The following is a 26,802-nucleotide window of genomic DNA, read 5'->3' on the forward strand; positions in this document are numbered from 1 at the left end:
TTATTTTCTCCTCTCATTAGCTTGTGAACAACCACCATGTTATTCTGGATTTTGGTATGGACAAGATTTGATGACGACCTTAGCAACTATCTAATCAAACCACTAATTTATTTTTTATATATAGAAACTTTACTAGATTCCTGAACTGAATATTTAGGGCATAGAAAGCAGTCTGGCTTGTGCTTAATTTCTATGTATGTCAGTGCAGTTAGGAAGGAAGAAATTGATTTTAATTGATGTGTACCTTCCTTTCAAGTCAATTGCAATTCTATCAATAACTGCAGGTTTGAGTGCAGAATGTTACAGTGTCTGCTCAAATCACGTGATCAATATTGTTTGCTACATTTGGGATTTTCTTTCTTGCCAGTTCACTTAAACGTGGCTCTATTGCTCCAAAGGTTCTCTGTTGCCATTGAGAACTGGGTGGTTTTGGCTCCATTCACAAGAAGTAGATTAACCTTCCAGTCACTCAGCAATCCAACTGGTCAGTGATCCAGAGTTAGTCACACAGTGTGCCATTGCCTTTATTGAACCACAAGATATAGTCTGTTAACAATGGTCACTTGTATTCTATGAGACAAAAGGCAAAGCTTTTCTTCCGAGGTTTTCTTTGTAGTCATGAATGAGAAACCCTGGGAGCATGACTTGCTAAAACAAGTTAAACAGAGTAATGAGCAATGCAAACTTGCAGGTTAATAATAGGCAAGTGCAGATCGCCTCCTGAAACTCAATATTTTGTTTTTGATGACTTTCCTTCCCCCAGCCCACGTGAAAATATTTCTCTAGGTGCAGCGAATGAATATGCTGTAGAATTCAGTGAGTGTTTGTGCTGTTTATATATTGTCTTGTATTCTTTTTTCATTATACATTCTCGAGATGTGGGCGTAGCTGGTAAGGCCAGCATTTATTGCCCATCCCTGGTTGTTCTTGAGAAGGTGGTCGTGAACCTTCTTCTTGAACTGCTGCAGTTCATGTGGTGAAGGTACTCCCACAATGCTGTCAGGTAGGGAGTTCTAAACCTGCTAGTGTGGTAGTGACAGCCATGTACTTTCAGGCGTGTTTTTAAAAAAATTATCATGATATTCATTCAAAAACATCACTCCCCAATGGCCAACCAACAACACAGCCAAATCATCCAGAACCTCGAGCCAATTTTAGTAATAAAAACACTATCTGACGTGTGGTCATTGCTCCTCCTGAAACTGTTTTCTTATTCCTCCTAAGCTGCAATTACGCCACTCTGTGTGTTACATGCATTCTCATTATGCTGAAATCAAAAGAGAAGGCATGGTCTCTTCCTCTTATTCATTCTTTCCCAACACTTCTAAACTGTGGAATTTCTGACCTTCCTCTATCTTCCTTTCCGCCAAAAATCTAAAAGCTTTTAAAACTCCTGATTTTTTTTTTATTCGTTCACGGGATGTGGGCGTCGCTGGCGAGGCCAGCATTTTATTGCCCATCCCTAATTGCCCTCGAGAAGGTGGTGGTGAGCCGCCTTCTTGAACCGCTGCAGTCCGTGTGGTGACGGTTGTCCCACAGTGCTGTTAGGAAGGGAGTTCCAGGATTTTGACCCAGCGACAATGAAGGAACGGCGATATATTTCCAAGTCGGGATGGTGTGTGACTTGGAGGGGAACGTGCAGGTGGTGTTGTTCCCATGCGCCTGCTGCTCTTGTCCTTCTAGGTGGTAGAGGTCGCGGGTGTGGGAGGTGCTGTCGAAGAAGCCTTGACGAGTTGCTGCAGTGCATCCTGTGGATGGTGCACACTGCAGCCACAGTGCGCCGGTGGTGAAGGGAGTGAATGTTTAGGGTGGTGGATGGGGTGCCAATCAAGCGGGCTGCTTTATCTTGGATGGTGTCGAGCTTCTTGAGTGTTGTTGGAGCTGCACTCATCCAGGCAAGTGGAGAGTATTCCATCACACTCCTGACTTGTGCCTTGTAGATGGTGGAAAGGCTTTGGGGAGTCAGGAGGTGAGTCACTCGCCGCAGAATACCCAGCCTCTGACCTGCTCTCGTAGCCACAGTATTTATATGGCTGGTCCAGTTAAGTTTCTGGTCAATGGTGACCCCCAGGATGTTGATGGTGGGGGATTCGGCGATGGTAATGCCGTTGAATGTCAAGGGGAGGTGGTTAGACTCTCTCTTGTTGGAGATGGTCATTGCCTGGCACTTATCTGGCGCGAATGTTACTTGCCACTTATGAGCCCAAGCCTGGATGTTGTCCAGGTCTTGCTGCATGCGGGCTTGGACTGCTTCATTATCTGAGGGGTTGCGAATGGAACTGAACACTGTGCAGTCATCAGCGAACATCCCCATTTCTGACCTTATGATGGAGGGAAGGTCATTGATGAAGCAGCTGAAGATGGTTGGGCCTAGGACACTATTTCCTGATTCACCTCACCTCACCTCCTTTCCTACTAGTTTCTATCCTGACTGTGTTGTGCACTGTGGGCTATAGCCCTTCACACAGCTTTCTCAATTAAACAAATACAAAGGATTAAGGCACATAAAATTATCTGGTGGTGAGATATAAGTGAACCTTCATGTGTTGGTGCCCTTTGTAATCACTTGAAATTCAGGTTTGTGGGCTTACTGTTGTTGGGATCCCAGAGTACTGTTATTGCTGTGTATCATTATTATCCTGTGTGTTTTTCTGAAACATTGTTGATCCTCCAAATTTTGCCCCCTTCCTAGAATTTCTTTGATTAATGATGGCGGAAACTAAAGAATTGGAGATACTCAAGGAGCCACTCTTTATTTTGGAAAACGGGGATGTGTACACGAACCCAACGGAAGTAAAAATGAGTCAGCTTATCCTGCCATGTCACGCCAACCACCGCGGAGAGCTGAGCGCAGGTCAACTGCTGAAGTGGATGGACACTACAGCCTGTCTGTCTGGTGAGTCACAAAATTTCATTATTTGGCCAATCCAACTTTGCAGAAGATCACACCGACAACTGTATGTAAAGGAAAAGGATGATTTTGGGTTAAAATACTTACGGAATCACCAAATATTTACAACATAAAAACAGGCCATTAGGCCCATCAAGCCTGTGCCAGTATTTCCTCCACATGTGCCACTTAGTCTCATCCTACTCTCCTGCTTGCTCCTCATACCTGATTTCATTTTCAAGCAATTATCTGATACTCTTTTCAAAGAATTTATGGACTCTGCTTCAGTAATGGTTTGTGGGCAGAACATTTCACATTCCAGCAAGCTCTGTGTGTAAAATAAAATCTAACCTCCCTTTTCATTCCTTTTGTGAATGTTAAATTTGTGCTCTCTCATTACCATCTTGCCAACCAGCAGAAACAATCTACTGTTATTATTTACGCTATCACAGTCCTTTATAATCTTGAAGATCTCTATCAGGTCACCCCTACCTTTTCTGTTCTACTTTTTCCAGCCTCTCTTCATAACTGTTACCCCTCACCCCTGATAACGTGCTCATGCACCTTTGCTGCACCTCTTCCATTGCTTTGATATCCTTCCTATGAAGTGGTTCCTAAAACTCTCCGCAATAAACTAAATGTGCCCTAAGGTCTTACACATATTAAAATTACCTTCTTACTTTTATCTTTTGTGCCTGTAGATAAGGATTGTTTGCCTTTTTGTGTCACGGTCCCCTTATGCTGCTGCCTTTAATGACACGTGTTTTTTTGCACTTCAAGGTCCTTCTGTTCGTCTGCTTCATTTAAAATGTTTACATTTATGGTGTGTTTCCTTTCCCTATTCTTATTTCCAAAATGTATTACTTCATATTTTTCTGCATTGAACTGCATCTGCCTCCTAATTGATCATCCTGCTAGCCTACTCACTTGGGATTCACTCCTTCAATTCAAAGTTGCTCCCTCAATTAAAGTAGCACAATCAGCATAATCTAATTAACTTCATTAACTTTGCGGTGAAACTACTCAATTTAAAAATAGCAAAATCCTCGCAGCTTGAGTTCCTGCAGCACGTTTACAACACAGCTGCCAAACTTTCAGACCAAACTTGTTTCCTTACCTTCTCTCAGCAAAAATGCACTCTGCCACCATCAACAGCTCAAGGTGACTTCTTACTGCAATATTTAAAAGTAGGAGCTATCTTTGCTTTATGATTGCTCCGATCTAGAATGCACCACCTGAAAGAATGGTGGAAGCAGATTCAATAATAACTTTCAAAAGGGAATTGGATATGTATGGTTTTGAAAAAGGAAAAAATTGGAGGGCTATAGGGAAAGAGCAGGGGAGTAGGACTAATTGGATAGCTCTTTCAAAGAGCCGACACAGGCAGGATGGGCCGAATGACCTGCTGTACTGTATGATTCTATAGTGTGTTACCCCTTTTGCGGGGAACTTGCCATTTCATGTCTCTGACACCTGGAGCTATTCCAATGATGTATGTTGTAGGTGGCTCACGCTCTGTTCATTTATATGCAAGTCAGGGCTTGTCTGGCCTGAAGGCCAATTTCAATGCATCAAAGTTGGGGGAAAATGCAATAACAGCTGAGCAATGCTATGTGCCCGGCCAGTAGCTCAATGGCATGGGTAATTTACAACATGCACTCTGCTGTCTCTCCTCCATTCCTCTCGCCTCCCCGCCCCCCCCCCCCCCCCCCCCCCCCCCCCCCCCGGCCCCGTTGCCATGGTGCTGCATACTAATGCTCCAGCATATTGCATCAGAAGTGTCTTGTATGTCTGATCATATTCAATTGAAAAACTTTAGTTACTGCTTTTCTATTAAAAGTATTAATTTGAAATCTGTATTACAATACAGAAAGCTTCCTGTTGGAATGTTTTCCTTGAATTGCAAACTTGCAGCTGAAGCTCCTTGAGATGAAGAGAACACCACTGCCCAACCCCCACCCTTGAGCACTATGCTGGAAATGCTGAGTTGCTAATTTTAGACATTCAATCTGCAGAGCCTCCTTTCCCAAAGAAATGCTCACTGATTATAGCTACCAAGCAGTATCTACAGATAACAGAAATGCACAGCATTTCTTAGAAGTGCAAAAACAGTAGGGCAGTAATAGTCGGGGATTTCAACCACCCTAATATTAATTGGGACGACAAACAGTATGAAGGGTATAGAGGGTGCAAAATTCTTAAATTGCATTCAGGAGAACTTTTTTAGATAGCATGTAGCAAGCGCAACAAGAGAGGGGGCAGTTCTGGATTTAGTTTTAGGAAATGAGACTGGGCAGGTGGAAGGAGTATCAGTGGGAGAGCATTTTGGTGGTAGTGATCATAATTCAGTTAATTTTCACATAGTTATGGAAAAGGACAAAGATAGAATGGGAGTTATAGTTCTCAATTGGGGAAACATCAATTTTGCTAAGCCAAGAAGTAATTTAGCAAAAGTAGACTGGAAACAGCTACTTGAAGGTAAATCAATGTTGGAGCAGTGGAACGCATTCGGGGAAGATTCATGGGGTGCAGAGTAAACATATTCCCACAAAGAAAAAGGGTGGGGCTGCCAAATCTAGAGCCCCCTGGATGTCAAGGAGCATACAGGGTAAGATAAGGCTGAAAAGGAAAGCTTATGTCAGACACCGAGAACTCTACTACAGAAAGCCTAGAGGACTATAAAACGTGCCGGCGTGAAATTAATAAGGAAATTGGGAAAGCAAAGAGAGGGCATGAAAAAATATTGGCAAGTAAAATCAAGGAAAGCCCAAAGATGTTATATAAAAACATTGAGAGAAAGAGGATATCTAAGGAAAGAGTAGGCTATTAGAGACCAAAAAGGTAACCTGTGTGTGGAGGCAGTAGATATTGGAGTGAGTCTTAATGAATACTTTGCGTCTGTCTTCACAAAAGAGGGGGATGATGCAGACATTGTAGTTAAGGAGGAGGAGTGTGAAATATTGGATGGGATAAACTTAGTGAGAGAGGAAATATTAAGGGGATTAGCATCTTTGAAAGTAGATAAATCACCAGGACCGGATGAAATGTACCCCAGGATGTTAAAAGAAGCAAGGGAGGAAATAGCGGAGGCTCTGACCATCATTTTCCAATTCTCGCTGGATTCAGGCGTGGTTCCGGAGGATTGGAGGACTGTTAACGTTGTACCGTTGTTTAAAAAAGGGAGAAAAGGACAGACCGAGTAAGTACAGGCCAGTCAGCCTAACCTCGGTGGTGGGAAAATTATTGGAATCAATTCTGAGGGACAGGATAAACCGTCACTTAGAAAGGCATGGAGTAATCAAGGACAGTAAGCATGGATTTGTTAAAGGAAGGTCATGTCTGACTAACTTGATTGAATTTTTTGAGGAGGTAACAAGGAGGGTCAATGAGGGTAGTGCATTTGATGTAGTCTACATGGATTTTAGCAAGGCTTTTGACAAGGTCCCCCATAACAGACTGGTCAAAAAAGTACATGCCCATGGGATCCAAGGGAGAGTGGCAAGTTGGATCCAAAATTGGCTCAGTGGCAGGAAGCAAAGGGTAATGGTCAACAAGTGTTTTTGTGACTAGAAAGTCTGTTTCCAGTGGGGTTCCACAGGACTAGGTCCATTGCTTTTTGTGATTATATATTAATGATTTGGACTTAAGTGTAGGGAGCATGATTAAGAAGTTTGCAGATGATACAAAAATTGGCCGTGTGGTTGATAGTGAGGAGGAAAGCTGTATACTACAGGAAGAGATCAATGCACTGGTCAGGTGGGCAGATAAGTGGCAAATGGAATTCAATCCAAAGAAGTCTGAGGTAATGCATTTGGAGAGGGCAAACAAGGCAAGGGAGTACACAATAAACGGGAGGATACTGAAAGATGTAGAGGAAGTGAGGGACCTTTGAGTGCATATCCACAGATCCCTGAAGGCAGCCAGACAGGTAGATAAGGTGGTTAAGAAGGCATATGGGATACTTTCCTTTATTAGCCAAGGCATAGAATATAAGAGCAGGGAGGTTATGCTGAAACTGTACAAAACACTGGTTAGGCCACAGCTTGAGTACTGTGTACAGTTGTCACCATATTACAGGAAGGATGTAATTGCATTATAGAGGGTACAGAGGAGATTTACGAGGATGTTGCCAGAATTGGAGAATTTTAGCTATGAGGAAAGATTGGATAGGCTGGGGTTGTTCTCTTTGGAACGGAGGAGGCTGAGGGGTGATTTAATTGAGATGTACAAAATTATGAGGGGCCTAGATAGAGTGGATAGGAAGGACCTATTTCCCTCAGCAGAGAGGTCAATAACCAGGGGACATAGATTTAAAGTAATTGGTAGAAGATTAGAGGGGAGCTGAGGAAACCTTTTTTCACCCAGAGGGTGATGGGGGTCTGGAACTCACTGCCTGAAAGGTGGTAGAGGCAGAAACCCTCAATTCATTAAAAAAATACCTGGATGTGCACCTGAAGTGCCATAACCTACAAGGCTACGGACCAAGTAGATCTGGAATTCCTCTGAAATGAGGAAAGATAGGTTAATGTCTTGGCTTAAGACTATTGTATTTCCCGTTCTGATGAACTGTCTCTACCTAAAACATTCACCTTTTCTCCTCGCAAATTAAAAAAATTGTTCTTGGGATGTGGGTGACATTGGCAAGCTAGCATTTATTAGCCAGCATTTATTGGCCATCCCGAGTTGCTCGGAGGGCATTAAGAGTCAACCACACAGTGTGGAACTGGAGTCACATGTAGGCCAGACCAGGTAGGAGTGTCAGTCGTTTTCCTAAAGGACATGAGTGAAGCAATCCGGCAGCTTTCATGGTCATTTTCTAATGCTGCCTCCACCCACCCCCCCTCCCCAATATACCAGTTAATGAACATGTTGAGCATTTTCTATTTTTATTTCTTACTTTCAGCATTTGCCTTTTTTACCTGGTTTGAGTTTTACGTTGCTTCTTATGTTACACAGAACCACTTCAAATAGAAGATTCTGTTTGGTTTGGCTGCTGATGCTGTGGGATCCACCCAGTTTACATTGCAAAGCTGGATTCCAGAGCACTGACTGCATTAGATAAACACATGCACAGTTTAAAAAAATCACAACCGTAACTTTGTTTTCTGGCTGCAGATCTTATTTGATTGCTGGGCAAAGTCCGTACAGCTAGAAAACAAATGAGAGGTGGTTGGGGTAGCTGTTTACAGCAGCAACAGCAACTTGCCTTCATGGAGCTCCAATAACATTAAAAAAAATCCTAAGATACTTCATTAGAGGAGAAAGAGGAGTAGACATTGAGCCTTTGAGGGAGGGAGCTAGCAGAGATGACTGAAAGTTTGGTTTTGAGAAGCTTTTTAAAGGCAGGATGTGGGTTAAAGAGATGGTGGGGTTTAGGGAGGGATTTTCAGAGAGTAGGGCTGAGACTTCTGCCCCTAATTGTGGGGCAAGAGCAGAGTGGAATGAACAGGAGGCTAAAGTCAGCAAACCAGGGGCATGGGAATGAATGTCAGGCTGGAGAAACCAGAGCGAGGGCGAGACAAGGCCATGAAGGGATTTGCAAATGGGAAGTTTAATTTTGATATGTTGAGGGATGGGGATTCATTGTGGGTCAGTGAGGACAGGGTGGTAAGTGGGTTGGACTTAGTACAGGGCAGGGTGTGGGTGGCAGAATTTTGGATGATTTGGAGTTTATGGTGGGTTGAGGTTGGAGGGACCGCAAGGACAATTGTATTGGGTAAATTGTGTCTAGAGATGAGGAAGGTATGGAAGTATGTGTGAGGTTAGAGCAGTGGCAGGAAATGTTGCAAAAGTTGTTAGTAGATAGGAAAAGAGCTTTAACATTCAGCTCTGGGATGAACAGAGTGCCAAGGCTATGTTGAATTGGCTCCACTAGATGGATGGAGGGGAAGAAAGCATCTCTTTGATTAATACTACCTTCTTTCAGGTTCTTGGGAGATGGTGAATACCCTGGAAAAAGCAACATATGTACGTCAAGGAAATAGAATGTCTGTGTTCATGGAGGACTGGCTGGTGCAGTGGGTTAGGCACTGCCCTTTTACCTTTTGGGACCTTAGTTTGAATTCAGCCTCAACTGATGGGATGAAGGTTTCCTTTCATGGCTGTAATGATCTTAGATGAAATGAAATCTCAAACTGGTTTCTCATTTATGGTACAAAACGAGTCCGGATTTAGCTGCAAATGGTTAATCTAGTTCAGAGAGGCTGCGGGATGGCTGGTGTGGGAAACAGAAAATGTCACACCAGAGGGAGCTATTCTGAGACTGGGCCTAAGACAATTTTTGAGCAGAGTAGATTGAACTGTAACACAACTGAGCCATTTCTAGTAAACTAATCTCCAGGTTTCTAGTTGGCTTGTCGTCTACTCCGCAGTTGACCGTGCTATACCTGACCTGGGAGTGCTTGAAGCTGACACTGGATGCATGAAATGGGTTAATGCTCCATTTCTCAGCACTAACGTCAAAAGTATTAAACAATTTCCTTGTTTGGAAAAATTGCCTTCTTCTCGTACAGTATCATGGTGTAATTCCTCCATAGCAGAATATGGGGACCTGTGCATCAAAATGGCAAGGCAACCAGAAACCTAATGGAATGTTGGCCTTTATCTCAAGAGGACTGAGATACAAAGGGGTGGAAGTTATGTTACAGCAGTACGGAGCTCTGGTTAGACCCCGTTTAGACTACTGCATTCAGTTCTGGGCATCGCACCTCAGGAAGGATATATTGGCCTTTGAGGGATGCAGCGCAGATTCACCAGAATGATACCGAGGGTAAAAGGGTTAAGTTATGAGGACAGGTTGCATAAACTAGGCTTGTATTCCACTAAATAAAGAAGATTAAGGGTGATCTAATTGAAGTATTTAAGATGATTAAAGGATTTGATAGGGTAGACAGAGAGAAACTAGTTCCTCTGGTGGGAGAGTCCAGAACAAGGGGGCATAACCTTAAAATTAGAGCTAGGCTGTTCAGGGGTGATGTCAGAAACCACTTCTTCACGTAAAGGGTAATGGGAAATCAGGAACACTCTCCCCAAAAAGCTATTGAGGCTGTGGGTCAATTAAAAATTTCAGAACTGAGATTGATTGATTTTTGTTAGGCAAAGGTATTAAGGATTACAGAACCAAGGCGGGTAGATGGAGTTAAGATACAGATCAGCCATGATCTAATTGAATGGCGGAACAGGCTCGAGGGGCTGAATGGCCTATTCCTGTTCCAATGAGATTAGTTTATTAGAAATGGCCAGGATAGTGTTACAGTTCTGACATCGTGTGAGTGCCTTGATTTCCAGTTTGTCTTTGGATGCCACCAATCATGTTGCTCCTCATATACTTAGCCACCCATATCAAAGTTGCATGACGTAAATGCAAATATAAAATATATCAAACCATGGTGAGTATTGGGCTCTGATAACTGACTCTACAAACCTCTTCAGCTTTACTCTTGCATTTTGACCGGAACCAGGCCAGCAGACTTTTATATATTTCATTAAGTGTCAGGACCGTCGCGCTAATAACTCTGATGATGTGATAAGAGAATTAATAAATTTCTGACCTGAGCAGTATTGGTACTGCTGTGTATCTTGCTGGGCTGCTTAGTGTACAACATTCTTATTTACAAACATTAGCTATCACTCAGTCTGCCTGGGAATTACAAGTTTGTTGGCTCCTCAAAGAGATTTTAGACCTTCTCAGTTTCTGTATCATCCTGCTCCGTAAAACTGTTATGGCCTCCAGAGCCAAGGCACGATTGTTCGATGGAGATGCAATTAATCTGTTGCAGGGTAATATACTGCTATTCCTTACAAAAGATGAAGTGATTGACTCTTAGGCTTTAAAGGTATTTTTTTTCTTGACCTAATACTATTTCTCCTTTTTTCTTCTTCCCCCACCCCACCAGCGGAAAGGCATGCGAGCTGCCCCTGTGTTACTGCCTCGGTGGATGACATCGACTTTGAGCACACACTCAGGTATTGATTTCACCTGCCTCTAACTTCTTGTACCTGTAATTGGGTTCCTGTAATTGTGAGAAAATGTGGCTTGCTTTAAAAATGACTGGATCTCGTGTGACACCATCAGATCTGTACGAGTTTACACTTGCGCCTTTTGGAATGAAGAATGCATTAGCCACATTCCAGCAGCTGGTGAATTCAGTTCTGACTGGGGCTGGGGTTTACACCTTCGCATATGTCTCTGAGTCGAGGCTCACCCAGGAGAGTGATTTAATACATGAGAGTTGAAAAGTCTAGAATAAGAAAGGTAAAAAAAGACCGAAATGCGTAACACCCCCAACCAAATTAATGAGCAGTCCATGTATTTGTAGACACTTTGCTTTCTTCTCTATTAGGAAGCTGGACAAGACGTCTCTGTGTTGCCAACATGAGGAGTGGAGTCCATGTATGAGCAGCCTGCTAGCAAATTTGTAAAGTGGGTAATGCTGACCATGCTGACTCATAGCTCCTATGGCTGTGAAAGCTTCTAATGCTCCTTTCAGTGTAGGTTGACTGCTGCTGGTTTGTGTCCATCTTGTACATTAGCATTTCAGTAGTTCATTCCACACATGAGAGTAAGGTATGAATTCAGTCAGTTACAGCGTGATCTGTGAATGTCCTAAAATAGGATTCGAGCCTTAATCACTGATTCTAATTTAAATCGTTCAACAGTTGACGCCTTACTGCCAACCCCCCCCCCCCCCCAGATCGGCCCCGACTCCCCCTCTGCCTGAGCTCTCCCCCGATGCCCGAGACACCCTTCCCCCACCATCTCCCCCGGATACCCAACTGACCCCCCCCCCCCCCCACCGGATACCCGACCCCTCCTCCCCGCGATACCCGACCCCTCCTCCCCGCGATACCCGACCCCTCCTCCCCGCGATACCCGACCCCTCCTCCCCGCGATACCCGACCCCTCCTCCCCGCGATACCCGACCCCTCCTCCCCGCGATACCCGACCCCTCCTCCCCGCGATACCCGACCCCTCCTCCCCGCGATACCCGACCCCTCCTCCCCGCGATACCCGACCCCTCCTCCCCGCGATACCCGACCCCTCCTCCCCGCGATACCCGACCCCTCCTCCCCGCGATACCCGACCCCTCCTCCCCGCGATACCCGACCCCTCCTCCCCGCGATACCCGACCCCTCCTCCCCGCGATACCCGACCCCTCCTCCCCGCGATACCCGACCCCTCCTCCCCGCGATACCCGACCCCTCCTCCCCGCGATACCCGACCCCTCCTCCCCGCGATACCCGACCCCTCCTCCCCGCGATACCCGACCCCTCCTCCCCGCGATACCCGACCCCTCCTCCCCGCGATACCCGACCCCTCCTCCCCGCGATACCCGACCCCTCCTCCCCGCGATACCCGACCCCTCCTCCCCGCGATACCCGACCCCTCCTCCCCGCGATACCCGACCCCTCCTCCCCGCGATACCCGACCCCCCCTCCCCGCGATACCCGACCCCCCCTCCCCGCGATACCCGACCCCCCCTCCCCGCGATACCCGACCCCCCCTCCCCGCGATACCCGACCCCCCCTCCCCGCGATACCCGACCCCCCCTCCCCGCGATACCCGACCCCCCCTCCCCGCGATACCCGACCCCCCCTCCCCGCGATACCCGACCCCCCCTCCCCGCGATACCCGACCCCCCCTCCCCGCGATACCCGACCCCCCCTCCCCGCGATACCCGACCCCCCCTCCCCGCGATACCCGACCCCCCCTCCCCGCGATACCCGACCCCCCCTCCCCGCGATACCCGACCCCCCCTCCCCGCGATACCCGACCCCCCCTCCCCGCGATACCCGACCCCCCCTCCCCGCGATACCCGACGCAACCTCCCCCGGATACTTGACCCCCCACACCCCCGATGTCCACCCCCCTGCTGTCCGCGCAACCCCAATATCCGACCCCCCCGATGCCCGACCCTCCTCCTAACCTGCAATCTCCGAGTGTTCCCTGATCTTCTCACCAACTCTTCCCCCGATGTCCTCCATGACCACCCAACCATTTTCTCCCCAGTTATTAAACTTCTTTTATATTCTAAAACAAAATGACTAAACTGGGTATTGACTTAAGAATTGAATTTTCTTATTTTTGAGCATAACAGTGCGAAATGCAGATCTGTCACACAAGAAGCGATTGCTTTGAACTGTTTCACACCAGAAAATGAGGATTCATAAACTTAAAATGTTATTCCTGCTCATCCTTGATGTTGGGAAGGAAAATGCCTCACACATCACAGAAACATTAAAAGAGTTATGTCCTCCCCAAATTGGGCAAGTTCTACAACCGAAGGGAGGTTCGCACTGCTAAATTACCACAGAGGCACCCTGAGTCTCTCCAAGATTTAAAAAAATACATTGAATTGATTTGACCTCCCTCCCACAGCTCTGATCCCTGGCTGATTTCCCTCCCGACAGGCAGCCAGCCTGTCAGTCCGGCTGGCTGTCCCGCGGGAAACCCGGAAGCAAAAGCAACCTTCAGTTGAGTTGCGATTGCAGATTCCGACATACTCACTTCCCGCTTTTCCACGCGAATATCTACCCACCTGCTGAGTTCCCGGCTCCTGGTCAAAATCATGCCCAAGGTGGCCCTCTTGCCTGTTCTGCCGTGTTGCCTTTTTTACCCTTTGTCTTTCTCCTTTTGTGCGTTTGTGTTTGTCTTTCTTTTCTCTTCTGCCCATCTCTGCATTTGTTTTATTTTTTTTTGCTTCTAGGTCTCTGCTGTTCTGGTTCTTTGTCTTTTTTTCTGCTTTTGTTCTGGGTGAGAGATGATGATGGGGGTCAGATTTTGTGATGGTAGGTGTGGGGAAAATGTGATATGCGGAGTGGTAGAAGTGGGGTAGAGGCAATTGGATGTCGGTACAGCCAAGAGCAGCGTAGGAGGGAGTGGGACTGGTCGGCATTTTAGCAGAGAAGAGAGCGGCTGGGAGTGGGACAGGAAGGAGCAGGACCGAGGACATAAAATTTTGGAAGACAGTGAGGTTGGAGGTAAGACTTTGAAGGCAGCTGGTACAGAGGGGGCAGAGCTAGTTGGTTGAAGATTGAGCTGGGAATATTACTACTTCAATGTCGTCTTGTTAGAGGTGTTTGAGTACAAACACTGACTTGAAAAGGCAGAAATGATTCAGGACAGAATGGAATGGCTGGCAGGCATTTCAGAGGGGCAAAGTGGCATTGCAGTTTTTTCTATTTTAGTTAATTTTTGAAAGTGACCTTTAATAATTCAAAATAAGGTAGGTTTAAAAATTAATTAAAATTCAATAGCTTTGGAAAATTGATCTATCTGTTGAAGTGCAGGAGTCATGGCCTGCATGCCCTTATCGCTAATCTTTACGGCTTTAGTTGCGCTTAACTTTTTTCATGCTGCATTACCGGTCGCTCACCCCCACTGTCTGATCTTAATGTCTTTAGTCCTACTTCAGTTTTCAATTACCAAACTCACAGCCTCTCGGCCTCACTTAGTAATCATTGTTGCTTTAGCCACACTTAACTTTTGAAATGCTGCCCACCGTCTATTTTGAAGGAGCGGGAGGCGGTAGGCCGGGATTTCAAAAGTGCAGCTAACGACACTTAAGATTATCAAGTTGGGTTGGGAGGCTGCGAGTTCAGTAATTCAAAGCTAAAGTGCGGCTAAAGAAAGAAGAACTTGCATTTATATAGCACCTTTCATGACCTCGGGACATCCCAAAGCGCTTTACAGCCAATAAGCGTGTTCACCGTTGTAATGTAGGAAACGTGGCAGCCAATTTGCGCACTGCGTGGTCCCACAAACAACAATGAGATAATGACCAGATAATCTGTTTTAGTGATGTTGGTTGAGGGATAAATATTGGCTAGGACAATGGGGAGAACTCCCCTGCTCTTCTTCGAAATAGTGCCATTACATCCACCTGAGAGGGCAGATGGGGCCTCAGTTTTAACATCTCATCCAAAAGTCAGCACTTCTGACAGTGCAGCACTCCCACAGTACTGCACTGGAGTGTCAGCCTAGATTACGTGCTCAAGTCTCTGGAGTGGGACTTGAACCCACAACCTTCAGACTCCGAAGCGAGAGTACTACCACTGAGCCATGGCTGACATCTGCAGTGATTGGACAGTGGGGGCAAAAGGCCATAGGACTGGTGGAGGGTGGCAGCAGGCACTGGACAGATTGGAGAGCAGGAATGTCTGGTAGGCCTGAAGACAGCGGAGGCAGTAGGAACAGGCTTGATGGTGGAATAGGCAGGTTGACCACACAAGAAAAGGAATACGTTAAATGAAAAATAAGATTTCCCTGAAAGAAGCGCAAATTGCGTAAAAAGGAAATGTTTGGCAGACCAGGACAACTCGCACCACAGTGGCACATAGTGTTGAGAGGATTGGAAGGTAAGGATAATGGTAACTATAAGGATTAAAAGTAATATAAGCAGGCATTATAAAATGTCATTAAGGAAAGACAGAATTGTAGCACAAAAAGTTAGTGTGACAACAGGAAGTGTATGCACTTGCAAGAATTTTAATATATTAATAGAATTTTTCTTAGTAATTCTGAATGTTTTCATTTTCTTCCAGCATTGGACAAGTGGTAAACATCAAAGCAAAAGTGAATCGTGCCTTTAACACAAGCATGGAGGTCAGATCCTTAGTCTTTACAATATATTTCACTAAACCAATAGAGTAACAAATCTTACAACACTAATATTTCAAATGTACTGTAATGGCTTAAAATTACAAAGATCTACGGCTCTTTTTTCTCTCCAGTTTTCTTCCATGTCCTCCTGAAGGTGCTCTCTTATCCTGGGATACAGTTCCACAATGGTCTGTAGTTCTCTGGCACCTCACCTGTGTTTTAGACTTCATAACAAATGCCAGCAGACTATTTGTCCACAGACAGTTGAACCCAATCCTGTCCTTCCCCACATCCACAGTTTGAGATCAGAAACCAGAAACCAGGGGCGTTGAGGCCAATAGCAGTGCCCCAGTCTGTTTGCCTCATTACCACAACAGTCAGAGCATTAACTTTGAGCCATGGGATGGAAGAGCATTTAATGTTAAAATGCACCGTTGGAGATTCAGTTTGGGTTGGGGTTTGTGTTGCTGGATCATGCTGTCTAGATTGGTTCATTTAAAAAATAACTCTTTTTCCTAGGTTGGAATTATGATCACTTGTGAAGATCCCTTAAGTGGAATGCAGTGGAAAGTGTGCAATGCATTTGCTACATTTGTGGCAAAGGCAACAGGACTTGGAAAGGTAGGAGTGTGAGCTTGTAACAGTTACTAAGATTTACAGGCTGTGCTGTGGTATCTCCTAAATATCTACCCTGATATTATTTTAACCTGCCAAGCTGTTACTTAGACTTAATTGCCTCTAAGCACAAACTCTTAAATCATACTGATAAGCAGTTGAATATCTAAGGAAGTTTATTTGCATTTGTATCGACCACTGGATGAGCGATTTAGGAGTAAAATCAGGAAGCACTTTTTCACACAAATGGTAGTGGAAAATTTGAAACTGTCTTCCCCCTAAAGGCTGTGGATGCTAGACAGTTTGAAAAACTGTGTATGCTTTGTTTTTGACCAAAAAAAAGCTTTACTCAATAAAATACATGCACCTTATAATGAAGAATCATTATATTTTATTAGACTCATTGGGGGTAATTTTAACCTAGCTCGCTGGGCGAGAAACCCACTGGATCAGGTGGAATGCTGGTTTTACACTCCATCCAATATTACTCTCCATTGACTTCAATGAGATCCGATCACGCAGTTTCCTGATGGGCGGGCTAGGCTAAAATTGCCCCCGTTGCCTTCCTTTATCTATATGTGGAGTGTAGATCAGAAATATTAAGCAAATCACAACCGCGTTCCTAACGCGGGGATTAAATCTATATCTACTGCAGTAAATGGAAGTGGTAAAACAATTAAGTCATGTGGTGTATTTACCCCCACATATCTGTTACGTACTCCAATTAATCTCTGTGTTAATGTATGGTTCTTTGCAATTATAGGAATGTGTGTCTTGCACAAGTTTGTTGTATACACGTATAGTATGTGTATGTCCCCATACTTCTGCATCCATATATCTCTGTGTGGATGTGTCAGTTGTTATGTTTATTTGTGTATGTCTGAGTTGTGAGTGTGAGAGGAGTACATTTGTTCTGCATTCTCAACAGCAGTTGTAGTTTGAAAATTAAAAGTTCATCTTCTAGACACGTCGTTTCGACTCTGATGAGTGTGTTGAATGCAGCGACACGAACGGTTGTTGTTGTTGAGAACCCACCTGAGCTGTGGAACGTCTCGGACTGCCGATAAGTGGGGACAGTGACCCGAATTTGTAATAATGTGCTGACCCAGCCCTGTGGGACTGATCTTGTTCTCCCATCCGAGTTTCTTACAAAATTATTTAAAATATTTATTTCATGCATCTCATAAACAAATGATTTGTGTGGTATGAATTAAAGATGCTTGACCATGTTTAATTTCAATCCCAAGAACTTCTGGCAAACCTTTCAAAAAGCATTGATTCTACCTCATATATATTTGTCCTCTGCATGCCTTAGGGTAGATCCATCATACAAATGGAAAACGATCACAGGGATAATGTGCTTTCTGAGGCTTGATATCTAGCAGCCTTGTGAGACCCATGTCACCTTCCTGCTCCCATGCTGTAAAAGTGCCACAGAGGCAGCTTTATTTCTCTCCTGTGCAACAGGACATCTGCTAGACACTTCCCACAGCAGCATGGCTGAGGTCAGTAATTTGGAGGTGTGAGGGATAGGGTCATATCTGCATCATCAGACTCTGCACAATCCTCAGTTTTGTTCCTCAAGTTGGCAGTAATGTTTTGTTGCTTTTAGGTAAAGATTTTTCTCTCTCTTTTCTCTCTTGCTGAACCAATTGTTCTCTCTTCTAAAACACCACAGCCTTATTCCCCCTCCCTGCTCTCCTGTAGAGTCTGATTCTTGTTGCGTTTCAGTTCCACGGGCACTGGCAGCCATGGTACCACGTTCAGGTGGGCATTCTTCATTCATGACCGTGTCAACAGGCTGTTTGACTGTAGGACTCATCACACCTAAAACTCATCCCGTTCTCACCAGTCGTCCACAAGTACACTTCCAGCCACATCACTGGATAATGATAAGGAGAGGGAACCTGTCATGGCTTCCTTTTACATCCCCTGACCCACTCTTTCCCTTCTTATTTTCTAACTTCTTAATTTTGAATTTATGGCGTTTGGTATTTGAACCCTTTAACGTATTAAATAACTTGCTTGGAGTAGCTCCACCAACGGAGGGTAAATTCTCTCCAACTTTTTGTTTTATTAATGTAAATATCTGGCTTTTCATGTCTTGCCAGGTACAGCTGAAGCCGGTGATTCCCAGAACCTCCGAGGAGCAGATGGAATACAGCATAGCTGCTGAACGGCGCCGAATGAGGCTTCACCACCTGGAAACCATTAAAGATCTGGTCTCCTCGAGCACAATTCAAGATCGTAACTGTTTTAGCACAACCCCCCACACACTCATTCTACTTACTGTCCCACAAAAAACAGAAATTAATATACAGAATACCAGCCATCATAGTTATCATCCACTCAACCCAGAGTATTTCAGAATCTTGATTCGCATGATCTGAATGCAATCCTGATTAAAGATGGCACGGAGTATTGTGTGTAATAATACGAACTGAATGTAAAGCTCAATTTACACAGTAATATGGCATTCAGCTTGTGTTAATGAAACTGATTCACTCAGCCGTGATGCCCACTGCAGCCAAATATCCTGCCAACACAAGCTCACAGATGCAGAATAACTATTTAGCAGAGGTACTATGAGCTAACTAGACAATATGGATCCATAGCCCAACAAGAGTTTTTCAGAAGAGGAGCAGATAAAATTTGAGACAGAAAATGATCAGCACAGAACATGTTCTATATGGTTACCCTCATCCTGTTGGGTGTAATCATGTCCCAACTCAATGCAGATAGGCGTGTGGTTTCCTGAATGAGGAAGCACTCATAACTTAAGTGAAGCAGCTTACACGTCTTGGTCTTTTTTTTTCCTCTTCTCTTCCCCCAGATGGGGAAGTGACCTCTGACGGAATGGTTTTTGCTGTCGACACTTGCCCAAGTTGTTGTTTTTGGTTTGTCTCTGAAGTACAGTAGTTTATTTTGCTGCAAATAATCCTATCTCACTGCTGTAGTGCTATATGATATTTTTTGAATTGAAATTCTCTCTCTCTCTCTCTTTCTTTCTCTCTCTCTCACTCTCTCATTTCCCAGCTGAGAGGATCAGGGCCACCTCTGTTTCTCTTTGATCCCCACTATGAGATGCCCAGGATCTGCCAGGGATAATTCCCTTATCCGGAGGGGAGGAAACTCCTCATCTTTGTGCATTTCCTGGTTCAGACTCGGCAGTATTTTGATTGTTCTGGGAATCTAACATGCATAAGAAATCTGTGCTATGATGGTTTGTTACAGTTTTCTCCAGGTTTTTCTGCGCTCCAAGCAGCAACCAGGGTCAAATTCCCGAGACATCTGTCCTTATTGCTGTTATCTCTGGCTGCGCTTTATCAGGCTGTGAAATGTAAAAAAAAAATTTGAAAAATATAAAATGCTGCACCAGAGAAGAATTTTATGAATGCAACAAACCTATTTAACCCTTATTAAGATTCTCATAACACATGGGTGCAAAAGTATGTTGTAATGGGGGTCAGTTAGTGCTGTTGACACTGATGTCAACAGCAATAACTGACCCCCATGTTTTCATGTTTTTTATGGTGTTCCGCTCATTACATGATAATTAAATGTCCGATTTGTCAACACTTTCATAAGAACATAAGAAATAGGAACAGGAGTAGGCCATACGGCCCCTCGAGCCTGTTCCACCATTCAATCAGATCATGGCTGATCTTCAACCTAAACTCCACTTTCCCACCCGATCCCCATATCCCTTGGTTCCCCGAGAGTCCAAAAATCTATCTGTCTCAGCCATGAATATTCTCAATGACTCAACATCCACAGTCCTTTGGGGTAGAGAATTCCAAAGATTCACAACCCTCTGAGTGAAGAAATTCCTCATCTCAGTCCTAAATGGCCGACCCCTTATCCTGTGACTATACCCTCTAGTTCAAGACTCTCCAGCCAGGGGAAAAACCTCTCAGCATCTACCCTGTCAAGCCCCTCATAATCTTATATGTTTCAACGAGATCACCTCTCATTCTTCTAAACTCCAGAGAGTATAGGCCCATTCTACTCAACCTCTCCATATAGGACAACCCTCTCATCCCAGGAATCGATCTAGTGAACCTTTGTTGCACTGCCTTGAAGGCAAGTATATCCTTCCTTAGATAAGGAGATCAAAACTGTACGCAGTACTCCAGGTGAGGTCTCACCAAAGCCCTGTACAACTGTAGTAAGACTTCCTTACTCTTGTACTCCAACCTCCTTGCAATAAAGGCTAACATGCCATTTGCTTTCCTAATTGCCTGCTGCATCTGCATACTAACCTTTTGTGTTTCTTGTACCAGGACACCCAAGTCTCTCTGAACACCAACATTTAATAGTTTCTCACCATTTTAAAAATATTCTGTTTTTCTATTCTTCCTACCAAAGTGAATCACCTCACATTTCCCCACATTATACTCCATCTGCCACCTTCTTGCCCACTCACTTAATCTGTCTGTATCCCTTTGTACACTCTTTGTGTCCTCCTCACTGCTTACTTTCCCATCTAGCTTTGTATCGTCAGCAAACTTGGATACATTACACTCGGTCCCTTCATCCAAGGCATTAATATAAATTGTAAATAGTTTAGGCCCAAGCACCGATCCTTGCAGCACCCCACTAGTTACAGCCTGCCAACCTGAGAATGACCCGTTTATTCCTACTCTCTGTTTTCTGTTCGTTAACCAACCCTCTATCCATGCTAATATATTACCCCCAACCCCATGAACATAACAACCTTTTATGTGGCACTTTATCGAATGCCTTTTGAAAATCCAAATATACTACATCCACTGGTTCCTCTTTATCTACCCTACTAGTTAAATCCTCAGAAAACTCTAATACATTTGTCAAACACAATTTCCCTTTGATAAAACCATGTTGACTCTGCCTAACCTTATAATAATGTTCTAAGTGCTCTGTTACCACTTCCTTAACAATGGATTCCAGCATTTTCCCGACGACTGTTTTCTCTCTCCCTCCTTTCTTGAATAACGGGATTACATTTGCTATCTTCCAATCCGTTGGGACTGTTCTAGAATCTAGGGAACTTTGGAAGATCATATCTCTGCAGCCACCTCTTTTAGAACCCTCTTTTAGGCCATCAGGATTTATTGGCTTTTAGTCTCATTAGTTTCTCAAGTACTTTTCTCTACTGATAATTATTTTAAGTTCCTCACTCTCATTAGCCCCTTGGTTCCCCACTATTTCTGATATGCTTTTTGGGTCTTCTACTGTGAAGACAGATAAACAAATATTTTGTAATGCATCTGCCATTTCCTGATTATCCATTATAATTGCATTTAATTGCATAGTGCAGATATATGGGCATTTATTTAAATCTATATCTGTGCACTTGTGACAAGAAGTGATTTTGCAACATGCACGATTTCAAATAAGAAACACATGTAGCTTTGTCATGATAGAGAGACACCTTTTTCTGTAAATTTGTTCTGCGAGTGACTGCTCGCGTGGGTCTAAACGTTGCAGGGGCATGATTCCCTGAGCTGGTCTTTAAGTGAAAGCTGAGATATTGCTCATATGTGGAATGTGTTTCCTAAACTAGAGCTCAATACTGAAGAATCCCAGCGTGCTGTTCCAGCAGGGAAGACCAGGGTTGAAAGCATTGAGCTTGTTTTGCCACCTCATGCGAATCACCAGAGTAACACTTTCGGAGGACAGATTATGGCTTGGATGGAGAGCGTTGCTACAATCGCCGCAAGGTCAGATCTCTCTGGTATTTTTTCTCTTTCCCTTCTTCCATACACTCTCAACTATTCGGGCAGGAGCCCTGATCCCAGATCTACACCCACGGTGCTCTGTAACTAGCCACCAGAGGCCTACCACAGCAAATAGGGATGAGGAACTTTTCTCTTTCACCACACCGCCCCCCCGAACTCCAATCATATGAACGTACGAATTAAGAGCAGGAGTAGGCCATTCAGCCCCTCGATCCTGCTCTGCCATTTGATGAGATCATGGCTGATCTGATTGTGACCTCAACCCTACTTTCCCATCTACCTACTATAATCTTTGACTTCTTTGTTAACCAGGAACCTATCTAACTCAGCCTTAAAAATATTCAATGACCCTACCTCCACCGCTCTCTGGGGAAGGGAGTTCCACAGACTCACGACTCTGAGAGAAAAAAATTCTGCTCATCTCCGTCTTAAATGGGAGACCCCTTATTTTTAAACTGTGGCCCCTGGTTCTAGTCTCTCCCACAAGGGGAAACATCCTCTCAGCATCTACCCCTTCAAGTCCCCTCAGGATCTTATATGTTTCAATAAGATCACCTCTCATTCTTCTAAACTCCAATGTATACAGGCCCAAATTGTCCAACCTTTCCTTATAAGATAACCCCCTCATCCCAGGAATCAGTCGAGTGAACCTTCTCTGAACTGCCTCTAAAGCAAGTATGTCCTTTCTTAAATGGGGAGACCAAAACTGCACACAATATTCTAGATGTTGTCTCACCAATGCCCTGTACAACTGTAGCAAAACATCTCTACTTTTATATTCCATTCCCCTTGCAATAAATGACAACATTCCATTTGCCTTCCTAATCACTTGCTGTACCTGCATACTAACTTTTTGTGATTCATGTACTAGGACACCCAGATCCCTCTGTACCTCAGAGTTCTGCAATCTCTCTCCATTTAGATAATATACTGCTTTTCCATTTCTCCTGCCAAAATGGACAAGTTCACATTTTCCCACATTATACTCCATCTGCCAAATTTTTGCCCACTCACTTAACCTATCTAGATCCCTTTGCAGACTCCTTATGTCCTCTTCCCGACTTACTTTCCTACCTACCTTTGTGTCATCAGCAAATTTAGCAACCATACATTCGCTCCCTTCATCCAAGTCATTGATATAGATTGTAAATAGTTGAGGCCCAAGCACTGATCCCTGTGGCACTCCACTCGTTACATCTTGCCAACCTGAAAATGACCCATTTATGTCTACTCTCTGTTTCCTGTTAGCTAACCAATCCTTTAACCATGCTAATGTGTTACCCCCTACACCATGAGTTCTTATTTTGTATAGTAGTCTTTGATGTGGCACCTTGTCAAATGCCTTCTGGAAATCCAAGTACACCACATCTACAGGATCCCCTTTATCCACGTTGCTTGTTACTTCCTCAAAGAACTCTAATAAATTTGATGACGAGACTCTGATCAATGATTCCCTCCATGTGGAACCCTGGATTCATGTCCTATAGTATGTCACAGCAAGTTCGAGTCTCAAAGCAAACTGTCAGACCTCCCGTGGCATTGCTCAGTGTGTCAATCGGGAAAGTGCTAGGGTGTGGAAATGGAAGAGGGGTGCACATCTTCAGTGAAAGAAGTTTGTAAGAAGACTGTGCAGGCAATGTTTTATGATGGCTCCTAGAAAATAAATATAAGGGTAAATTTAACAAATTTGCAAAGCTCCTCAATGGAGTGAAGATTCATAGAATGTACTCTTTAATGTTTGACAAAACGTTGGGTCCGTATTTTTGAAAGGTAAATCCCGTACAGTACTATGGAAATGTTTTAGGAACCTTTGAGATAATGAGTAAACCAGTGAGTTATTAAATGGAAAGCTTTGTGGGAAACTGGAAAAATTATATGATTACCTAAATGTAAAGTGGGCCTGAATTGGCCGCTGATTTAAGATTTCCAGCATTTGCTTTTTATTTTTAATCAATTGGGCAGTATTGATACTGTCCACCAGATGGAGCCATCTCTCCATTTAAAGAACATTTACTGAATCCAAGCTGAGACTGAGATTTTAAACCAGATGCAGTTTTTTTAAATTATTGCATCAAAACACTGTATTTTACTCCCAAAAATAGTGAGAGTGATCATAAATACTGATGTGCAGTTTAAGAAAGAGAATGTATTTCATTAGTTAATAGCTGCACAACTCTGCCTCTGCCCCTATCCCAGCCCGTCTGCCGCAGAAACCCTCATCTATGCTTTTGTCAGGTCCAGACTGAACTATTCCAATGCCCTCTTGACCAGCCTCCTGTCCTCCACCCTCTGGAAATTTCAGCTCATTTAAAACTATGCTGCCTGTATTCCATCCAGCACCAATTTCCACGTGCCCATGACCCCGTTTTCACTAACCTGTATGGCTCGCAGTCCCTCATTGTCTCATGTTTAAATCCCTTCAGAGCCTTGCACTTTCCCATCTCTGTAACCTCCTCCTACCCTACAATCCCCACCCTTGAACTCTCTGTTTCTCTTGTGCATCCTTCTCTACTTTCACACTACCATTTGGCGGCTGTGCCTTTAGATGCTTAGCCCCCACATTACGGAATCCCCTCCCTAAACCTCCTCACCTCTTCACTTCCCTCTCCTCCTTTAAGACCTCCTTAAAACCCACCTTTGACTAAACCTTTGGTCACCCATCCTTTATCTCCTTATTTGACTCAGCATCTTTTTTTAAATTATGAAGCACTTTGGGATGTTTTTCTACATTAAAGGCAGTTAAATGCAAGTTGTTGTTTTGCTGTTGCAGCATTGGTAATCCCTACATCCTGATATACAGAACATACTGTGTAAAATGGCCCCTGGGAGCTCCTTCATTTTAGTTCCTTGATATCAACAACACTGTTTGAACATTAAATTTACTAAGAATTTTTTTTTCAGTCATCACCCCCTCTAGTCCTGATTATGCTGACTCTTGCAAGAATACATTTCCACAAACAGAGAATTCCCTTTTTAAATAGGAGAGACTCCATCTCCCGTACAGAAACAGTTATAGTTTTACTAAACTAAAATTGTTGAAGGATTTAAGATGATGAGGGTCTGTGATGGTCATCTCTGATAATACTGTCCCTTTGCCTCTAAAAATCTGGGTGCAAACTCTGCTAAGATTAGTGGAATGATGGTCTTTGCTATTTGCTGACAGTAAAATTCCTGTATGAAATGTGTTTGGCAAAGTACAATCCAGTTTCTGGTGGTCCCTCAGAATGTTGGTAACTCCACACGGACTGCAGCGGTTCAAGAAGGCGGCCCATCACCTCAAGGGCAATTAGGGATGGGCAATAAATGCTGGCCTCGCCAGCGACGCCCACATCCCATGAACGAATAAAAAAAAAATTGACTCAACGTCTTTTTTTAATTATACCTTAGTGAAGCACTTTGGGACTTTATCAACATTCTTAATGTGTTAGGGGAAGCATTACAGTCGAGTCCAATTCTGTCCTCACTGGATGTTCACACGTGATCACTTTCCAGCAATGGCATGCTCTTTATCTGGAGATTTTTCTGATGGTATGTTACAAGAGAATGCTAAGTTGTGTTTTACACAACCACTCTGCTTTGTGATGACTAACCACATACCTTTTTGACTTTGCTGTTTAAGTTTAAATAATCCACAGCTCCCCATTCTTAATTATATCAATTAACTATTAAGTTAAATTGTTGCACTTGCAGGGAACTTTGTGCACTATTTTGGGGAAGTTTGCAAAGGGAAGGAGACTTAACCTGGGAGGGACCTGGGGCTGCTGCAGTTCTCACCTAGTGAGCTGCCAGTGACTGATCAATGTTTGTAAGGTAAAGATATGGGGTGCTAGCGTGTACATGTGAGAACAGCCCTGCATAGAAATGGCAGGCTTTTCATAGAAATTCTGCTTTTTCAATGTATATCTCCTTGAAGCTGTATACTCCCCTGTTTAAGCAAAGCAATTTGTACTGTTTGGGCTGGATCTAGTTGGAAGAGGTTAAAGGATGGCAGAATTGTTACATTCCATGTATTTCGCTAATCTTAGGGTAAATTGTTACTCATTAAATGAATCTGTCACAGTGTCATTTGTTTTTTTTTCTTAACTCTGGTTGTAGCCGTTTCTGCAAAGGGTATCCTGTGCTGAGGACCATCGACATGTTCCACTTCAGGGGACCATCACAAGTTGGGGACCGTATAAATTTGAAGGCAATAGTTAATAACGCATTTAAAAAAAGGTGAGAACAGAGTTTCATATCTTGGCCACCGGGCACCAGCGAACCTGTCCTAAAATAAATGTGGATTGTGTGTATGTTAGAATTGGTCCCATTATAACTAAATTTCACAGTGAGCTCTTAGTGCACTATTCTTGATGCAGACATGTTCAGAGTGGGCCCTGCCTCTGGGCTCGCTAGAATAATCTGTTATAATTGTACAGCTCTTGCATGACAAACAAATGACTTTTTATACAAGTCAAATTGGTAGGTATTCTGCAATACAGACTAGGAAGGCAAACAGGTTCACTCCCTAGTTTGAGCTAAGTTAGCTGATCTTGATTGGGGTACCGCATGCACCTCAATTGCTTGTGTCAGAGAGGGGAGAAAGTAGCCAGGGTTCCTGCTGGATACTGTGGGCGTGTGGATGTTGGGTGAGGATTGGGTCAGCTGTGACGGCCTTCATGGTGGAATAGCCAGCTGCCGCATAAGTCTAGGCTCACACGTGAAGAATAGCCACTTGGGTGAGGTACTGGAGGGCCCCCCCCTGGAATTGTAGCATATCTAGAGTTAGTGTCTTCAGGAGAGAAGAAAATTCAGGGAGAAGAAGAAGAAAAACATTTGCCAATCACCTGTTGCTACTACAGGTCTCTGCCACTGATTTTATAGTAGATAAAGAGTAGTTTATATTAGGTTAAAAATTGTTAATTATTGATGACTAATGGTAACGGTGATGAGCAGACTCACCTCTGGCTCCTCTGGCTCCTCTCATCCTTTCTGTTCAA

General features: G+C 44.0%; 1 protein-coding gene across 2 annotated transcripts in view; it reads left to right on the plus strand.

Moving 5' to 3' along the window:
• acot11a (acyl-CoA thioesterase 11a) overlaps positions 1-26,802 on the plus strand; it is a 72,608-nt gene that overhangs the window by 18,190 nt on the left and 27,616 nt on the right. For both annotated transcript variants that reach the window (XM_067990572.1, XM_067990571.1), the window contains exons 2-8: positions 2,693-2,896; positions 10,786-10,855; positions 15,434-15,494; positions 16,011-16,112; positions 18,218-18,353; positions 21,652-21,808; positions 25,922-26,041. In XM_067990572.1, the coding sequence (XP_067846673.1) occupies positions 2,707-2,896; positions 10,786-10,855; positions 15,434-15,494; positions 16,011-16,112; positions 18,218-18,353; positions 21,652-21,808; positions 25,922-26,041 (836 nt within the window). In that variant the 5' untranslated portion in view covers positions 2,693-2,706. The remainder of the gene's footprint in view (positions 1-2,692; positions 2,897-10,785; positions 10,856-15,433; positions 15,495-16,010; positions 16,113-18,217; positions 18,354-21,651; positions 21,809-25,921; positions 26,042-26,802) is intronic.

The sequence above is a fragment of the Heptranchias perlo genome, chromosome 9 (assembly GCF_035084215.1).
Source record: "Heptranchias perlo isolate sHepPer1 chromosome 9, sHepPer1.hap1, whole genome shotgun sequence".
NCBI classification, from domain to species: Eukaryota; Metazoa; Chordata; class Chondrichthyes; order Hexanchiformes; family Hexanchidae; genus Heptranchias; species Heptranchias perlo.